Genomic DNA, 20,574 nt, shown 5'->3' with positions numbered 1-20,574 from the left:
TTCCTTTCCACATTGACATTTTTTAAAAAGAACTTATCTAATTTTAATTTTAAAGTGTGTCTTTCTAGAACAAACAGTAATTCAAGATTTCTAGTCATTTATACATTAAACACAAAAATTTAATGAAAGTTACTTTTAAATATATCCTCAATTCTTAACAATTCAGTAGTTGTAAATTGATTTTATGGTATATATTGTTATTAAAGACAATAAATGATGCTATGAGTACTGTGGAATATAGATTTTTCTCCTTTTTTTTTTCCTCAAAGCTTTATGGTACAAGATGATTCTTCCTCCTCAATTTGACAGATCAAAGAAGTATCCCTTGCTAATTCAAGTGTATGTAATATTTTCTTTGGTGTAAAAACTATTTACTGAAAATATGTTAGATGAAATACGCATTTATGAAATAGAATGAACCATTCTCCTTGGTAACAGTTCCTATTGATGCTGTTTTTGTATATTCCTCAACTAATCAGAGTAAATAAAATATGGCTATTTAAAATAGATTGAGGAAGTTTTGAGATTTTAGCTGGACTTGCTTGCATTTGCTGTGTCAAATTTCCTTTGTATGGCAATTTGCCGAATGTGTCAGAATACCTTTGAAATAGAGACATTGCAGCCAAAAAAATATTGTAAATCATCTTCACGTCTTATGTAATTGAGTTAGAAATGAAATAAAGGAATAGAATACATTTAGTGGAATCACACCCAAAATCAGTGCTGACCTACACACAATTTGCTTAAAACACCAAGCATTTTTTTTAGTATATCTTATGTCTGCTTTTAGCAAGTGGCAGGTGGCAGAAATGACGAAAAACCCACACATATTCCTTGAAATGCCAACCCTAGATGTATCCGTTTTGGGGAATAGGAGAGGCTGTGTCCCAAAACAACTTCCTTGTAGCAAACCTCTGGGAAAAGCCTGGACTCCTCTTGATTTTGAGCCAGTTCTAACGCCATTGTTATTTTATCACATAATTGTACTGGGAATTACTAGAAGCAATGCTTGACAAGGATGGGAAATTTAGTTTTATAAAAGAATCAAAGATTTTTTTTTTCCTTTAGGTATGGTGGTCCCTGCAGTCAGAGTGTAAGGTCTGTATTTGCTGTTAATTGGATATCTTATCTTGCAAGTAAGGAAGGGATGGTCATTGCCTTGGTGGATGGTCGAGGAACAGCTTTCCAAGGTGACAAATTTCTGTATGCAGTGTATCGAAAGCTGGGTGTTTATGAAGTTGAAGACCAGATTACAGCTGTCAGGTGAGCACCTTCTCATTCAAGCAGATGTCAACATTCAACAAAAGTCATGCAATCACTATTGTGTTTCTCCATTCTTAATGACTTCATTCTTTTTTCTCTCTCTCTTTTTCTAACTTGGTCTAAAACTATCACTAATCTTAAAGGGGTATTTTTGCCAAATATGGAATAAAAGTATTCATGGAAGAGAGCTAATAAATGTGTAGAAAAATGATTTCAAGTGCTAAATAACAACCTCTTTTGATGTGTTATCATTCATTCTAATATATTTTAATTTAGTTCCATTACTTAACAATTGATAGAAAAATTTTAACTCTAATGATGATCTTCAGGAAAACAAATATCTGAATTTGTTCAAGCATTGTGGATTCTACCTCATAAGTTTAGAAACAGCTCCAGATTTTATCACCACTGCAGACTTTAAGATGTTAGGCATTCATTTGTGGTTAAACTAGCTATCAGTCAGCCATGGCAGCATAAACGTGTTTGCCTATTTTCATTTGACAAATCTTAGTCATTTTACGCAACAGAAATCATATTATGAAAACATTTAGGGGACAGACAGATTCATAATCTGATTTCTTCTTCGCAACTATATTTTCAAACGTGGTTTATGGTTCAATCATTTTTTTCTGAAACAGGACTATATAGGTATCAAAATTGTGACTTCTTTAGAAACACAGTGCAAATATTTCTTGCAATGTCTCTATAGTTGTTGGGTTTCTGTTATTATGTTATGAGTAGGTGAAGCTAGAGAATAATAGTTCATAAATCTAAAAGATAGGCTAATTGCACTCTCTAGTCATGAATATACATGCATGTGCAGAGCTAAAGGTCAAACACTGTTTCACAGGCACACAGCAATTTGGAAATTTCTTTAGTACATTTTTTTATCTCCTTAATGTCACTAATAATTATTTCACTACAACATGCAGAACTAAGATTATATTTAACAACCAGGAGCCAGGCCTAGACAACACTTTTCTATATTTTTGTCTCTAATCCAAGCAGAAGAGATCAGACTCACAAATAATTGTCTTTAAAAATATAAAGGTATCCATAATTCATACATTTTCAAGTGTTTCTTTCACGCTATGAGCACACAAAAAGTTTAATAAAAAATAAAGTCTATCTGAGTACAGTATGACAAATCAGTAAGTAGGTTACTAATACTAAAATCTGTAGCTATAACTCAATTTCTGGAATCTCCCTCTTTCTTATGGATTTAGACTTTTGGCCTTTCAACTATTAACTTGTTTGAAGAAGATAATTCATAGCAAAACCTCATTGAGATATCAGTTTCTCATATAAAGGCTGTTGTGTGTCTTAATGAGAATATTAACACAATTCTCAGAATTATAGCCTAATTCCATGAGGGACTTTTTTTAGCACCATGCCTCACATCTATTTGCATTTAAACCACACAATAAACATCAATGACATGTAATCCTGGAAGTATATGAAAACAGAAATGACAATTATGCCTCATTGGTAATTTAATGAGATCTTTTCCAAAGTTGAAAAAACTAAAAAATGGTTTCTTTTGGCATTGGTTAAAAAATCATTGTCTTCATCATCATCCTCATCAAAACCTACTAGTAACAACAAAATATATCATTATATTTTTATGCATTTGTTTACCACCACAAATGCACCATTTGAACCTAAGAAGAAATACCTTCTCAATATTTTGCTTGGCTGAAATGAAATATTAAACCTGAGCCATGATGTTCAACATACAGGACACAAAGCTGTAAACTCTAGCTTCTACTGATTTTCACAGCAATGCTAGTTTGTCTTGGCATTTAGAACTGAAGATGGACTAGAGATGGTAATCAGATACCTTTACTTTCTCTGAGCCATTTTTAGGATGCAATTTGAAGAAAGTCTTCCTGCTGTAGGGAAAACATATCTTCACCCGTTTACTCAGCCATTCAACAACATATCTAATATTAGTATTAATATATGCCATTGCAGTACACCCTTTATAAAATTGTGCAATTTATAATCTCTGTTTTCAGAGTGCTTATAATCTGATAAAAGTGAATAAGCCACCTACACTCTGAAAACATTGTTGTTAGATCAAACTCTTATTAAACACCCCAGAGAACATGGGCACTGTGTGGTCCCATGCAAAGTCTATAAACAACAATAGTGATGACAGATGATGAGCTGGCCTTGGTTTTTGCTTGAAATCATTCTTATGCAACAGTGAAAAGGAAACCTTATGATCCAATGCTTTGAGAAAACAAAAGCTAAACAGGATAGACTTAGAATGATAGTCCTGGGAATTAATCAATATACCTCCTAAGGAAGTGTTTTAGGAATCAGACAACGAGTACCTGACCTGGGGAATTGAGATTATAATACTTCTACCCAAATTTCCTCTCAGAGAATAAAATTTGTCCCCTGAATCTTTTATAAAATGCAATCTGGCTAAGGTTTTGATATACCAAAAGAAAATTGTACGTACATATTTGGAAACAACAGTAAATACTACTCAAGGCCAACAAATAGATTTAAGCAAAGCAAAGTAGGGGAAAAAAGAAGTTATGTTATCTTATAACTTTTGTCTATATGAAAGAAAATACTTCAGAAGAGTTGCTTGTGAAGCCACAAACAAAGGAGACTGAAACCTGCTTTCTTAGGCTTCTCTCCAAATGGTACATACGTGAGACCCTTAAAACGCTGGTGGTTATAAGGGCAACTTTGCTCATTTGGAGTATATTTGGCATTTTTTAATATTCCCACAACTTTAAAATTTTATATAACTGGAGGGTTAGTGGTGGGGAAGAATTATATGAGATGAAATATTCTATCATGCTTTTATAGATGGTATCAATAAGAATATTTCAAAAATAGGATAATAATTGATCACTAGGATTCCAAGTTTACCTTTGCTTCAGGCCATTTTTATGAGAGAAATATTACAAAGTTCAATCCAGCCTCCAAAATTAGAAAAACATCCTTTTTATTTATTACTGACATTTTGTTGATATAACCGCATTATCAACAGTATTTACAACACTCTGGGAAACTCTTCAGAATTTGAAGGTGAATTTTATAGTGCCTCCTTGGTCTCGAAGTGCTGAGCTTATCTAGCTAACCTTTAACCTAGCCCTGCCACATTCAGTGTTAATGTTTCATTTCCATGTTAACTACTGCACTATCATTTCCTGTAAATGTCATCCTTTCAGAATAAACCTAGGAAGAGAGCTGTTAAGAGTTTCCTGTTCCCATGTATCACCTGTTATTTGCTTTTTACCCCTGATGATTGCTAGCTTCTGGGAAATCATAAAATCACGATTGATTTTATGGCTTAGAACTGTCTTCAAGCACTAGTAGCAAGATTATTTTTTTAACAAGAAAGTGAACCTTCTCTTCTTTCATTTGGTTTTTGAAGTTTGTGCAAGAATTGCTCAAGTGCCACAATTTGCTACACATTTTCTCTGCTATACCATGAGCAGCATCCACACAGGTAGCAACTTTCCGTTTGCTACTGCATTTCTTCTCTGTAGACTCCTCAGTGTCCTTCAGAATCAGTGTCGGGTAAGCTGTGACTAACGGGGCCTCTTCCCATCTGTTTGTCCCGGGCATTTGCCCAACTCCTCTATGCATCGGAAACGTGCATGTTGAATCAATGCAAGAGTGAAATGGTTGCTGTGAAATCCCTTTAAGAAACTACATTATTCAAGTAATGAAAATCACTCAGTTCTACTTCCAGAGAAGAACTGATGAGAAAGGTCATTAACAGTAATTGAATGGAACAAGAATGTGGTGTTTTTCTGGGACTGTGTGTCTCCCTTTGGTCTCCTCCCCTCCTTCCTGTTACTGTTGTATACAATGGCTTCTGTAATGGCTGATCCAGTTTGCTACATTCTATTCCGGCTTCTATTTCTCTGAAATTTTCTGTAGTTTTTATGAAACCAATCCCCAGATAAATCACAATTGCTCTAGAACACCAGCCCTCAGGGGAATAGGATAGAAATTAGCTTGAAACCTTCAATTTTGAGGGTTTCCCATGACTTTTTAAAGGTTGTCCTTCAGCATAGCCTCTTGCTCCTAGGGAAACATTTATTTTCAAAATAGTTTTCAAATGGAGGCTCTTCTACGATGGAGCTGAAAAGGGATTATTTCCGTATTTTAAAAGATACATGTAATTGCCCCATATATGATGAATTGAGGATGCCTAAGTACAAAATGGAAGAGGGTTGTATATTTCTCTCAAATGTCACTCAAAATAAAATGGTGATTATCATTAACAACTAAACAAGCAAGGTGATAAGAAATTAATGCAATTTAAAGCAGCAAGAATAAACTCCTTCTTTCCACTAGCTGGGAATTTGGAAATTCGATTCTGCTCAATGGTACTGCTACTTCCTGTGTTACTATGAACTGGTATCTTGGCTTCTATGAGTCTCAGGTTCCCTCCCACAATTGGGATACAAGGCCTTACAGCTCTGAGTTTACCACTCAATAACTGTACAATAGAGTCTAAGAGGATCCTTTTATCTCTTTGCAGAAAACATGATAATATTATTTTAATTATTTGTAAATGCAGCCTTATTATGCATGTGTTTAAACAAAGAAAATGCAGCATTTCTATTAAATTTTTGGATTAAGTATGTTTGTGTAATGAAGTAAATGTCATGTGTACACACTTAACATTCTAAAAATTTGTTTCTTTTACTTTAGAAAATTCATAGAAATGGGTTTCATTGATGAAAAAAGGATAGCCATATGGGGCTGGGTGAGTTGTTTTATGTTTTTTATGCCTGTTATCCAGTTCAGCAATCATCATTTTCTGAAGTGTTCGTTTAGAAGGTTTCTCATGAAATGTTAATGTTGCAACATAATTTAATCTGTCAATGGAAACAGTCAATTTGGATAATCTGGGCTTCAAAGTGGTGGTTTTAAGTGTTTGTTTCTTTTTTTCAATCTTTTCTTCCCTGTACAGTAAGTTAACTCATAATTGACATATTTTTACTTAAGCCTTTGTTACTAGATTATAGCATACTGAACGGAACCATATCCATCAGAGGTTTAAATTCCTTTGTTATTTTAGAGTTAAATATGTATCTCTTATTCTTTTACAAAAATCTGAGCTACAACTTGAAATCACAGGAACTTTCAGGATATTCCTTCCTACCTAGCCTAGGAGTCATATCTTAGCTGTTTGATTTTGCTTCTTTTTATTTGGCAATCAAATTATTTTACTAGACGGAATGTTCGTTTGTCTAACTGGAGAGAAGTACTATCTAGTTTCCTAATTATAGGCCATGGAGAAAACTTCTCACATTTGAGGAGCGGTGCATATTTTGAAAATACACATTTAAAGGAAGTGGTAAAACTTATCAGTTAGGGGCAATGAAGTCACTGGAAAGTTTAGAGAAATACTGGAAAGAGTTTAGATTTGCCCATTATAAATTATGATAATTACTCTTCAAAGAAGATTTCCTGTTTCACTTTTTGGTCTGAATTTGTACATTTGCAAGTCAATTTGCAGCCATTTGTGCCTGGGTTGTTTTTCTTGGCTGTTTTCTCTGAGAGCGGCCTGCACCAGGAGAAGAAGGGAATGAAACCCAATATTGAAGGGAATCTGCAGTATTCAGCTCCGCTCAGCTCAGTGTCCAGATGAAGAGCTGTTAGGAATTTTAAGAAAGTTGTTACTTCAAGCCATTTGGTCCTTCTTAAAACTATCAAATGTTAAATATCTAAACAGAATAAAATTCAAATGAGTAGAAATAAATGAAATATTTTTAAGTGAAATATTTCAGAGAATACCTTCCCTATCATCCATTTTTATAAAATTTTCTAAAACAAATCCTTGAAAGACTCTAATTTTAAGTTGAACATATACATATAATCATTAACATTTCTCTTAGAGTTGGACTTTGCTTTTACTGCAGGCTTTGAAATAACCATAAAGTAGAACTTTTCATTTTATTTATAGCATTCTAGGTATTAGTTTGGTAGAAAACCATCTACGTGGGATGATTTTCTAAAAACCCACTCATCACCCAAAAATATATCCCTATCAGCCTGAAATTCTTCAATAATAGATTCACACCACATCTAGTTGGACAAATGCAACTGAAATAGTACATTAGAACCCCCACCCCTCAATTGCTTACTTTCCAACATGGTGATAACTGTGAGGTTAACTCTGAGAGCAAATTTGAGGAAAGAAACTAAGAAATGGGCTGCCACGTGATATAGCATCTGAGCAGAAGGAACCGGTATGTAGATAAAGACCTTAATACTATACTGGGTTTTTAAATCAGTTCTTCAGGTTTAACATGTTTATGAATCCATCTGTCTAATCACTGACTTGTTCATTCTTTCATCCACATAGTACATTTTCTACAAGGTCTTGTACTAGGTTCCTTAGGGGATGAAAAGATGGGTAAGTCATAGCCCTAGACCTCTTGTAGGGGAACAGACAACAAAATAAGCAATGGCTCAGCAATGTTCCAAGTGTTAAGAGAGATGCAACTTGCTGTAGTGTACAGGGGGACAAGAGTGGATAATTATGGCTGTGGAGCTAAGGGAGGATTCCAAAATAAGTTAGCATTTGAGATTGGTGAAGATAGCTGAGGAACAGAGCATTCCAGGCAGAGGGAAAACCACATTGCCCAGGACCTGAGTTAAAGAGCATGGTGCACACAGGGAGACTGAGCTGGCCAGGGATGCCTGAAACTTGAAAACTCTAACGTATCTTGAAGAAAGTATAGGAAATGAGTCTGAATAAGTAAGTATACAGATAATAGAAAGACAGGTATACAGATAATAGACAGGCTTTTAGTCCACCTAAAGGGGAGGGGCTTTGTGCATGGCTGTGACATCTTTCTCTTCATTCTTCTGTGACTCTGTGATCATTATACTTTTTTTTTCTTTTTCTTTCTTTTTTTTTTTTTTTTTTTTTTTNTTTTTTGGCGGAATCTCCTTCTGTCCCCCAGGCTAGAGTGCAGTGGCACAATGTGGCTCACTGCAACCTCCACCTCCCAGGTTCAAGCAATTTTCCTGCCTCAGCCTCCCAAGTATCTGGGATTACAGGCACATGCCACCAAGCCCTGCTAATATTTCTTCTTTTGTTTTCAAGACAGGGTTTTGCCATGTTGCCCAGGCCGGTCTCAAACTCCTACGCTCAAGCAATCCACCCACCTCAGCCTCCCAAAGTACTGGATTATAGGCATGAGCTACCATACCAGGCCTCCATTTATTATTTATAATATTGGTGTTTTTCTGGGTCTGGAGCTCGCCTTGACCGTCATTAGTCTTCCCTTCCTTCAGCAAACCTTTGTGGCATCAAAGATGGTGATGACTTCCAGATCACTGCCACCAGCACACTCTTCCGTGCTCCATCTTTCAAATGCCTTTTGGTCATCTCTCCCACGTCTCACGTGGGCCTCAAACTTAGCTTACACCTAAGGTGAACTTGTTAAAAATCTATATTAAAACAAGCCTTAATCTTTATTAAGGCTTCTCCACACACTTATTCACCCAAACTAGAAAGCTGAGAGCTGTTTTCAACCTATCCTGTCCCTGATTTCAAAATTCCATTGATTAGTAAGTTCTGTCAATTCTACCCTTAAACCTCAAAGTCTGTTCTCATTGCTACTGACACTGCCTTAGTTTGAGTTCCTTCATTTATAATTTAAGCCAGAAATTCTCAAACTTTAGCTTCCACAAGCATCACCTGGAGAGCTTGTTAAGACACCAGAGATTCTGAGTCTGTGCTTCTGGGGTGGGGCCCAAGAGTCTTCATTTCCAACAAGACCACAGGTAATGCTGATGATTGGGTCCGTGGAGGACAGGTTGGGTGGCATCTTTTAACTATTCTAATTGCTTCTTAACTATCCTCCTGCTTTGGTCTCACAAGGTCCAATGTGGTTAATGAAGTTATCATTCCAAAACAATTTTTACTGTGTGGCTTTTCTGCTTATGTATTATATAGGACTCTGCATTGCCTGCAACATAAAGCCCAGACACCTTTCTTGGCATGCAAAGCCCTTGGCAATCTGACTCCAGCTTAGTTTTCCACCCTCATTTCTTGCCACTTCTCCCTGTGCCTTGAGCAATTTAAATTATATCCATGCCTCCGTGTTCCCATGTTCTGTACATGTTGTTTCTCACATCTTCAATGTCCATTCTATTCTTCCATTCCCCACCTCTTCCTCACTTTCAAATGGATAACTCACACTTGCTCTTTAAGAGTCAACACAGATATTATTTCCTTTGTGCTCCAGTAGCTCTTTGCATTTCTCTTATAGTAATTATCATGTTTGATCTTCATCTGTCTAGTTAGTTTCTCCCATAAGAAGATACGTTCATCAAAGGAATGCACTGTGCCTCATTTTAGCTTTGTTTCTGAGCACAAAGCTAGAATTGTGTTTGTTTAGCACAATGCTTGGCCATACCACGCATCTATGATGCTGTTTAAACTGACTTTAATCCTATAAATCCATGTCTCCCCTCAAATATGTCCCACTAGTACCAGGAAAATGTTCTAAGGTCTAATAATTTGGCAAATCACAAATTCTATGTAATAGTGAATATAGGCTCTACAAAGACTGATAAAACTGTCAAGTTTTGTTTAACACAGTATTACCAAAAAGTATTCGATTCCCCAATTCGTTATTCCCCCACCATCCCAGAACACATATTGGCAATGTTTTCTATGGACACCCCTTTGTAAGGTGCTTTTGACGTCAATAGGGCATGGTTTTGGTGTCTTAAAAAGATAATCTTGGCTGCAAAGTGGAGGATAATCTGACATGTGGGGAGAGGATGGGACAAGGGGCTAGGAGAGCAGTAATACTGGGAACGGATATAAAAGGCCTGAATTTAGGCAGGGAAGTAGCAGTTAAAAGAGGTCATAGCTCTGTGTGCTCTTATACAATGTAATAAGCAGGGACCTCTGGCAAATTGGAGATGGAAAAGAGAAAGACATTGAAAATTACCATGAGGTTTACTTAGCTCTTATTGTGTTTCATATTAGAGAAAAATATATGTGTTTCCATGAACTCTTAGTATAGTGGTCAGGGAAATACATCATACCCAACCAGACAAAATTTTTTGGAGTCAATTGGTCAATAATCTCCAAATCCCACATTACCCTCCGTCGTTGAGTTCAAGAAATGGAGAAGAAACCCTTTTATCTTCTCCTTTCATTTTCTGGCTCACAAAAAACAAAGCCCACTAACCCTGGTTTTAGCTGCTTGATAAATATTCACTACATGCCCACCACAGTGCCTAAGAGGTATTTGTTTATAACAGTGATTGTTAACCAGGGTGATTTTGCTCCTTGGGACATTTGACAATGTCTGGAGGCATTTTTAATTGTCACACTGGGGGAGTGCTACTGGCATCAAGTGAGTAGGGGCCAGGGATGCTGTTAAACATCCCATAATACACAGGGCAACCCCCATAACAAAGAATTATCCATCCCAAATTGTCAATAGTGTCAGAGTTGCAAAACCCTGATATGCAAAGAAAACTCAGCACAATTATTCTGACAATTGAAGAGTAGCGAGGGTTTTGCCTAAATTATTAGAATAACAGCCTCATTTCTGGGCTTCGCTTTGTTAATATAGGCCTAGCCAGGTGGTGTTGAATAAGCATTAGTTCATGATTTAATCTTAGTTCCTTTCTCTCCCAGTGACTAATTATAAGTAATTTGAATTGCTATGTGTGATCAACGATGTAAAAGTAGGACAAATGCACCTCTAATGAGACTATATTAGACTCTAAACTTATAGTTTCCCCAAAAGAGGTTGCCCTAAGTATAGGGATACAGAGGAAGGGGCCCGGGTTACTGAGTCAAGTATCCTGGGTTTCAGTCCCAGCTCTGCTGCTTACTGACTCCATAGCCGCTATAAGTTTACTCTGAGCCTCAGTTTCCTCATTGTGAAATGCAGCAATAATTTCCTCACCAAGACACTGTGAGGATTAGGTAAAGTAATAGCAAAGTCACATACTCAGCAAATATTTATTCCATTCCTATGTGTCTCAGGCCTTATTTTCAGTGATAGGCATACATTCGTTGACAAGACAGAAAAAATATCTACACTTAAAGGAGTTGGGAATGGTTGGGGAGGACGACAATAAACAAGATAAATTAGTAAAACATAGTAAAATGTTAAATGACGTTAAGCACTGTGGAAAAAGACAAAACAAAAAGAGGAGTGGTGCAGGTTGGTACGATTTTAAATCAGAACAGCAAAGAAGGCTCATTTGAGGTGACATTTGAAGAGGAGAGGAAGTGAGGTATGACAATGTCTGCGGAAAGAGCATTCCAGGCAGAAGTTCACAGCATTTGCAAACGTCCTGAGGCCAGATCATGTTTGGAGAGTTCAAAGAACATCAAGAAAGCCAGTGAACAAGGGGAAGAGAAAGGAAGGGGAGAAATGAGGTGGGAGAAGGGAGACAGATTGTGTGAGACCACAAAGGCCATTGCAATAACCCTGACCACATAAATGTTAGCTAGTTATTATTATTGCCTATAGGTAAAATGTTCCAGTGTGCATTATGCCTCAAATAAGAGTGTTTCGTAAACCCTCCTTCAAAATCCTGTGCCCTTCTAAGAATGTTTTTAAAGATATCCTTCATTTAAACAAAATGGCAAGGCGTCTAAGTGCAAAGGACAAAATTCCAGAATTCTCATGGCCAATCTGCTCTGTGGGTTCTTTTCTTGCAACAGCCACCCACTCTGCCTGGGAGCCCCACTCATGGAGGGGGGGCAGGAAAAAGTCAACTCGGGTTTTCTCTTTTCCCCCTCTTCATTTCTACAATAGGAATAGCTTTTCCAAGCTGCCCGAGAATTTAAAGTACACCTTCTTTTGTTGTGCTGCTGATACTATTGCTTTTGCTCTTACAAATTCCCACAGAAAATTTGTATTCATTCTGAAAACAGGAAAAGTTTATTTAAATACAGCATATCACCTAATCACTGAATAGATACAGATTAATAATTCCTAAGATTTTCAACAGAAATGTTCAAAAACCTTTTCACGATATGCAAAGTCTTTTAATCTCAAGTCTCACTTTATTTCCTGCTCTGGGATAAAGGAAAGGAGAAGCAGGACCCGGTATTTTTATTTGTAGTAAACACACTTTGCCAATAAAACCACAAACAATAATAATTTTTTTTCTAAAGGTCTCAGGGTTATTCTGCTCTCACTTGAACTTGAAATTAAGAAGGAAGGAAAGCCCTTCCATTTCAGCAGAAGTTGCTGCAAACCTGCTAATCAAAACAAGTCATTTTTTAAATTATAAGTGAAAGTTTAAACCAGACAGAGAATTTTCACTTGCAAGAAGGATTTTCAAACCCAAAGTGTATCTTCTGTTTTTAAAATATACTTTTCCCCTATTAAAACATGGTTCAGTTCTCCTCCAAGTATAACAAAGAGTCCATGGTACAATCGGAGCCCCCTCTTTTATTCTGTGTTTTATAGCTAAAGGTCTTCAATAAAATTCCCCAGAGCTAGAAATATAAAACCGTAAATTAGTTTGAGAATTCTTCATTTAACTGTTAGATTCAGCAAGATTGTTTAGCTGATTCTCCCATTCCATGAGTTTCCCGAATTAAAAATAGACCCCTACCACTGACCTATTACCAGCACCATGTCTATCTACCTCTCTCTCTCTCTCTCACTCATTCTCCCTCTCTAAAGAGTGACTTTCTCTGGAAAGAAGATATGATCTGTCCTGATCTGAGGGAGGTGACTCCCAGAAATCTATGGTCATAGGTCCTTAAAACAAGGTATGGCTTTAGTTGGAGAGTCACGCTGTCCCCTTATGATTTTTAGAGACGTTCTTGCATCAGGGCAAGAATAAACACTGAGAATCACTTCCTAATCTAGTGCACACATTTTTTTTGGTCCATGTCCCAGACAACTGCTTAGTCCACGTTCCCAGGAGAAGCACCTCTCTTACAGCGTGTTTGTACAGACCAAATTTGCTTCTCACGAGGCAATGCAACCTTATTTGGATGCCCTGTTCATTTCTTCATATTTAAGAAAACGTTCAAATTTCCAAGTGACATGGGCAGAGATCTCTTTCTGTTAACAGGATCCCATTTCTGAATCACCTCTTTATTCCTTGGAGAAGGAAATCTATGAGAGCTAAACCTACTCCTGACTCTGCAATTTGCATCCTGTTTTGTATTTATTTCCTTTTCCTTAAATTTGCCGGAAGAAATATAACGTTTTTAAAGACACCGATGACTTTTCCTTCTTTGAGCTGCTATGTCAGAAATCCTTAAAGCAGAATATGTACCAGTACATCATACACAAACAATGGCCATGTCTTAAATTATCCAAAAAGTTCTCATGGCCATCCTTTGGTATTCTGTTGTGAAAATAAATAAGTAAATACATAGATACATGTTCTGCTTCACAGGACTTTTGCAAACTGTGAGGACATATCTTACATTTGAATTTTGGAAATTTTTTTTCCCTGCATTTCTTTCAAGTAAAATCCAGTTTTTGTTCCAGCAAGGTCCTAGTTGGAAAGATATAAAGAAAAAAGGATAATTTTTTTTTTCAAAAGGAAATTGCAATTCTATCTATCTCTTAAACTGCTTCTACCATGTTTTAAGAGAGTCTGTTCTGATCAGCACACCAAGCATTTCTAATATATTAGGAATGAAATGACCAATGTGTCTGGTCATTTCTCTGGAGCTTGCTGCCGAGGATGCAAGATAGACATTTAATTCACCCCTAGCCATATTCTCCAGCTCCCTTCAGTCTGGATTGTAAGTAGAGTTTCTATAAACATATGGAGGAAAGCTTATGAAAGTAAATCTGGGTCTGATTCATAACAATGTCTCTACAGTCCTATGGAGGATACATTTCATCACTGGCCCTTGCATCTGGAACTGGTCTTTTCAAATGTGGGATAGCAGTGGCTCCAGTCTCCAGCTGGGAATATTACGGTATGGAAACATTCATAAATATTACTGTGAAAGCATTTAACACATAATTACTCTATATTTGATGTTGCTAGGAAAATGGATTATGCAGTAAAATTCACCCCAACATCACTGGGGAAAACATAATCTATAAACAAAGTTGTTTATATCATTCATTATAAACATGTTGTAACAATCAAAGAAATCTCAAGAGTGGGGAAAGCCTCTTTCATAATTCACTATATGTTATTTTCTCCCAGAAACCTTGACTCCCTGCCGAACCAAGTCTTTAAAATCAGAGCTAACTCTGTTTTTGCAGGCACACAGCTACAGCATAATTGGCTTTTAAGCACATCTTCTGTACGGTCAGGCCAGAGGCCAAGCAATTCACCTCCGTGCCACAGTTAGCAATTGCCAGCTCCATTGCTCTAGAAATCGAAGTCACAAAAACTTTACTGGAGAAATACTCCTGTGTGTGCCTATTTTTATCATTACATAAATGCAGGATGATTATTTGGAAAGAACTCTAATAATTAGACAAAAATTAGCTTCATCAGATTCTCTCCTCCGTATTGGGGTAGAAATAAAGCAATTGTGACTTGTAGGGGATCTTGATTAAGAAAAAAAGTGTGTGCATCTATGTGTGTGTGTAGGGGGAATGGATCTGGGGAACATATTTTCATCTCAGGTGAAATATCAGTAAAAGTCTTAAAGGTGGCTGGTTTTGTGATTTTCTTTAAAATATATTGAGACCATTCTACAGGTCATTCCTACTTCAGCATTTGCCCATATAGAGTAGGAATGAAAAATATTAAGACTAGTCATAGAAAGAAAATGTTTAGATGCTCCTGTTTCCATAATCTCTTCCTTCGTACTTCTCTAACGACGTTGAGGCAAATTGCAGAGATGACACATATTCTTTGAGGCCAATCATTATAGCAAAGTAAAGCAAGAATATACCTCAAGAGCTCAAGATGGGAAAATGGAGAAACAGTTATTAAACTGGAAGATCTTGTTGGTTAATGAAATGACATGCATCACATGCAAACAATGTATTCTTATGTATTTTACAGCGTCTATCTACACAGAGAGATTCATGGGTCTCCCAACAAAGGATGATAATCTTAAGCACTATAAAGTAAGTGTTGCCATTTTATTTTGGTTATTAATTAATTTCCAATAGGTTAAATAATTTTAAAGCAGTAGTTCAGAGTTTACAGTTTTAATTCTGGGTCCCCAAACAAATACAATCTTTTGTTAATTGCAAAACACATTACTAGAAAGGATTTTACTCCTTTTGGATTCTGTTCTTTCTTTTCCCATCCTCCCCTTCCCTAACCTCTCTTTTCCCAATCTTCCTCCCCACCCCCAACCCCTACACAGCTTGAGCGGGCATCATTTATGCCTAAGGTCTCACTCATATGTAACATATGACACATAAACTTTCAGTTTTTCAAACTAAGAATCAGATGGAAGTAATGCAAATGATGATGAAAATGTGTTGCTCTGACTCTTAAATATTTATCAACCAAAGCAATACATAATTTCAGTATTGGTGCTAAGTCCATTGCACAATGATTTAGCTAGTTCTCTATTAGAACTTGCAGCAACTAAAATGTTAATTTTTTTCTCTTTTCCAGAATTCAACTGTGATGGCAAGAGCAGAATATTTCAGAAATGTAGACTATCTTCTCATCCACGGAACAGCAGATGGTGAGGTTTAAGCAAGACTCTTACACATAAAAATACTGAGCCAGCATCACTTTGTTTAAGAAACATTCAGCATCCTCCTATGCCTGTGCTCAGGGTCAGTACCTAGGAGTCAGGGACATTTCCATATCTGAGTGTGATTACTCACTGCTGACAATGTCAAATGCATGACTAGATAATCGTTGGTGTTCATTTCCAGGCAGTATATTGTCACTCTATGCTTTCTGGTATTTAGCAGCACTTTAACTCTCTCTCTCTTTGTTGCAGATAATGTGCACTTTCAAAACTCAGCACAGATTGCTAAAGCTCTGGTTAATGCACAAGTGGATTTCCAAGCAATGGTACATAATTTTGTTTTACTCATGTTCATGGCCTTAGACCCTCAAACTAAAAGGAGGGGTTCATATTTTTATGTTTTTTAACTTTTAAAGTAAAATCTGACAAAGAGGCTGCAGGATAGGGTAGGCAGAACATTCTCAAATGAATCTGGGATCTTTTTTTTAACTCCTGAAGGACCCGAGACAAACCACATCACCTCTCATGTTCCCAGTTGAGTCATATAAAATAAAGGAGTTCACAAGATTAAGTGATCTTCTAGGTCAAACATCCAGTAGTTCTGAAATCCTGTGTACATAAGTGTAGCTACATGCTTAGAGTCCCTGCAAAACCTGAGCATCTTTATGCAGCTAGAAGATTCTGTTTGTTCAGTAAGAAGCAGTTCCAGAATGTCATCACAACCCTCTAAGGCTCCCTGAAATCATATGGCTCTATTGGGGGTTAGAGAACTTTTCACCTATGTATTCTCATCCACTGGCATACACCTGGCCTATCACAGATGCTCAGCTTCTTACTAAGTGAATGAATGAATGAGCCAAATGTAAAATCCAGGTTGCATGAGAAATGAGAAATGGAACCAGAAAAGAAAATAAGGTAAAAGCCAAAGCCAGTGGGCGGGGGGTGAGGAGATTCTCGGTAGCTACCTTTTCCTCTCACAAATGCTCCCTCAATTGCTTATGGTGAACAAGAACCCCGAAAAGGAGACCCCCATCTTTTCAAGATTTGTTCAAAAAAATTTACTGGCTGGGAAGAAAATGGGGAGGGGGTATAAGAAGTTGGTTAAGGGGTACAAAAACACAGTTAGATAGGAAAAAATAAGTTCAGTGGGAAATTATGGTCAATGATAACTGATTATATAATTCAAAGTAGTTAGAAGAGAAGAATTACAATTTTCCCAACATAAAGGAAAGATGTTTGAGGTGATGGATATTTCAGTTATTTTGATTTGATCATTACACATTGATTCAGCCATCAAAATATCCCTGTACCCCTAAAAGATCTACAACTATTATATATCAATTTTTTAAAAATGTACAGAGTGAGATGAGCTTTCTCTGACCTTTTTTAATTGTGATCCCCAAAGTAAATTCAACTTAGTAAATATATGTTATTACATCATGACCACTGCTACCTTTATTCAGTGAAAGCAATAATCTTAGTGGCATCTCTCCAACAATAAATTATAATACTATCTTTTACTTTTTTAATGCTATTTTTAACTCCTATAAAGGGTATTTATGGTTATATATGAATACATTATATTGTGGATTTTCTGCAACAGGGAGGAATTAGATTCACAGGCTGAAAGCCTCATGGAATTTTTGAGCTACAAGGATTCTCAGGGAAAATCAAATCCAACCCCTTTGTTTTTTCAAATGAGAAAACATGCTCCAAAGAAGCAAAGTAACAAACCCAGTGCATCACTTCTGCAAACTCTAATTCCTGATCCTGATCCGCCAGGATGCTGGATGCTTTGAGGGCTCAGCCACTGAGATTTAAAATATGTTTAAATCGTGTGAAACAGTAGTGGAGGTTAATGAAAGCTCTTTAAATCTTCCTGCTGTAAATATTTACATGTAAGCTATTTTATTTATTGGAGTGTTCTTAGATAGAATTTCCCCATAATAGAAATATTATCAGGTCTTGAGAGCACAAAAAAAGTCCAAGCTAATTGCATTTTGTGGCTACAGGAATAAAACAATCTTCTTTCTTTGTGTTTCAGTGGTACTCTGACCAGAACCACGGGTTATCCGGCCAGTCCACGAACCACTTATACACCCACATGACCCACTTCCTAAAGCAGTGTTTCTCTTTGTTGGACTAAAAACGATGCAGATGCAAGCCTGTATCAGAATCTGAAAACTTTATATAAATGCTTCAGACCGTTTGCTTGTTTTATTTTTTATGTTGTAAAATGCTGGCATTAACAAACGAATATTGTTCTAAAGGCTGGTAAAAGAAAAATGATGAGGACTCAGAAGTTCAAGCTAAGTATTGATTACATTTTCTGGTACTCTGTGAAAGAAGACGAAAGGGAGTCATGCATTTTTCTTTGAACACAGTGTTTTATCACCTGTTTGTTTGAGGAAAAGTAGTAAAGTCAAAAGTTCAAGTGCTATTGTGTTGTCTGTATTCATTGATTTCAGGTTCCAGGTTCTATCACAGGAAGAAGCAAGTGCATAGATAATATTAGGGTGGTCATGGAGGAGAAGAATCTGGAAGTGGTCTTGGTTTTCTGTCATGAGAACTCCAAATACTGGAACCAATAGCTCAGAGTAGGCAAAAGCATTGTTCAGAAAATGTAAGTGAATCACGTTTGAGATGTTTGTACTCTATGCTGTCCCTCCAAGAAATGTTTATTACATTTCTCCCAGAAGATTTCTTCAACATTGCCAAAAGCCTTCGATAAAGATAAAGTCAGACTTTTGAATTCAGGCTCCTTTTAAAAAATGCTTCTAATTTGGAAGTGTTCCTATTTTGAATCCATTTTTAGAGCTAGTAATGGTAACTGCTTTCAGATAGCTAACCTATAACCAAACCAAACAAAAATAAATAAATAAGTAAATAAAATGGACATCAATAGCTAGAAAGAAAAATTTTATATCTATGAGGTTTTTCTGGGGTTTTAGTTCTACATTATAAAGTTCATATTGGAAAAAAATTGCTGTAATGCCTACAGTCTCAAAGTAATGCATTGCTAGTTATTATCACCTTCAATTAGAAAGTACTGGGGACCTGCCATCTCAGTGATTGCCTTAGAATAAAAGATCCGTATCAGGTCACCAGAAGATATTTCTTGAGTGAATGTTGGAAGTATCCACCATGCTGCTGTCTAAGGGACTCTTCATTGTGTAATCCCTAGCACTAGATTGCCCTGGGTAATTTCTCCCCATCCCTTGCCTAATACTTTCTTTCCAGTTGCAGATTAAATCCTCTCATGCTTTGTAGCCAGAAAAAACAAATCCTGGCCTGGAATATTACAGCAGGAAGGCCACAAAGAGCAGACATGCAGTCTTCGCTAGAGTTTTCTGACTTTTCCCAATCCAGTGTTCTTTCTACTTCTGCTTTCTGAAACCATTTCCCCTAAATCAGGCCACATAGCTCCACCTCACACATCAGGAAGGTATGTTTTGTGGTGGTCAGGAATTCTGGATAAAAACTCCCCAGATTCAGGACTGGCCATAGCTCCTCTTCTCCTCCTTTATGCAATGACTAATGCCCTGTGGATCAAAGGAAGCTACCATCTTCTCTCTGTGTTCTACACAGAGCAGCATCTGAAGCAAGCCCAAGAGCTTTTCTCATTATTCATTCTCTCCATCTAGGAAGAGATTAATAATCAGTCATTTTCTAATACTCTATCTAGGGAGACCACAGGGTCATTACAAATAGGAAGAAGAAAAATGCTATTTCTCCAACTGATTTTCTGCCTTTGTGACAGTTGCAAAACTGGATTCTAATATCAGTGTGCAGTAAGTGGTCTTCAGCCTTTGTTCCCACTGCCACAGAGGCAACTGCTGAGACAAAACTAATAGTGTCATTTTCCCACTTAGAACCCTTCAATGATTCTCCATTGTCTACAAAACAACACTCAAAATCAGCATGACACAGAGAGCCCTTGACAGTCTATCCCCATGCATGTTTTCCAAACCCTTCCCCTGACACCAGCTTCTGTAGACCCTTAGATTAAAATTAGATAAAGCTTTTTAGTCACACTTGCCGCATTTCCCTACTCTGTAGCCACATGGTTAGCACCATATTGGACAATGTTGATGTAGAACATTTTCATTATCACAGAAAGTACTGCTGAACAGTGGTACCCTAGAGAGAAATCTTCACTGCCTTTGTCTTAGAATGTGTCATATCACAGAAACTCACTAATAGTTGAATGAATGAATGCCTTTGTATTCATGGAAGATTCAGGTTTTCTGTATTACTGTTGATGAAACCTTCCCTGATCGCCTCAGGTAGAATCGCCTAGGTCTTCCTCAAAACTCTCCATATATTTTCAGTTATTTATTCATTCATTTATCCAACAAACATTTACTGAGTCGGATTGTATATCAAACACTGTGCAAGACTTTAAGGATGTAGTGAGATCAAGGCAGCAACTTGTGTGGCAGTTTTTTAAGTGTTCACATTTTCATACAGCTTTATTAGATTCTTATTTTAGCTAGGAAGATAAAAGGTACATGAAGTACAAAAAGGAGGCATTTTAAGTAGAAAATATCAAACTAAAAGAAAAATTTAAAAAATATCTTGCCTCTTCTATCTGTAAGAAGCTAAAGTATAATAATAACAATTTACCACATTTTATTCTTGGATATGAGACATGGGAAAGGGGGACTCCCAATAAC

The 20,574-nt window shown here is 36.8% G+C and overlaps 1 protein-coding gene across 3 annotated transcripts in view; it reads left to right on the top strand.

Moving 5' to 3' along the window:
- LOC108317475 (fibroblast activation protein alpha) overlaps nt 1-18,338 on the top strand; it is a 95,297-nt gene extending 76,959 nt beyond the window's left edge. For all 3 annotated transcript variants that reach the window (XM_017547989.2, XM_037745649.1, XM_017547982.2), the window contains 8 exons: nt 270-339; nt 1,069-1,263; nt 5,956-6,010; nt 14,098-14,197; nt 15,247-15,311; nt 15,814-15,886; nt 16,151-16,224; nt 17,943-18,338. In XM_017547989.2, coding sequence (XP_017403478.1) covers nt 270-339; nt 1,069-1,263; nt 5,956-6,010; nt 14,098-14,197; nt 15,247-15,311; nt 15,814-15,886; nt 16,151-16,224; nt 17,943-18,044 — 734 coding nt within the window. In that variant the 3' untranslated portion in view covers nt 18,045-18,338. The remainder of the gene's footprint in view (nt 1-269; nt 340-1,068; nt 1,264-5,955; nt 6,011-14,097; nt 14,198-15,246; nt 15,312-15,813; nt 15,887-16,150; nt 16,225-17,942) is intronic.
- The last annotated feature ends 2,236 nt before the right edge of the window (nt 18,339-20,574 follow it).

Source organism: Cebus imitator, unplaced genomic scaffold (assembly GCF_001604975.1).
Source record: "Cebus imitator isolate Cc_AM_T3 unplaced genomic scaffold, Cebus_imitator-1.0 Scaffold10, whole genome shotgun sequence".
In the NCBI taxonomy this organism is placed as follows: domain Eukaryota; kingdom Metazoa; phylum Chordata; class Mammalia; order Primates; family Cebidae; genus Cebus; species Cebus imitator.
Note: the sequence above shows the minus strand (reverse complement) of the source record. Positions and strands in the feature narration are given on the sequence as shown.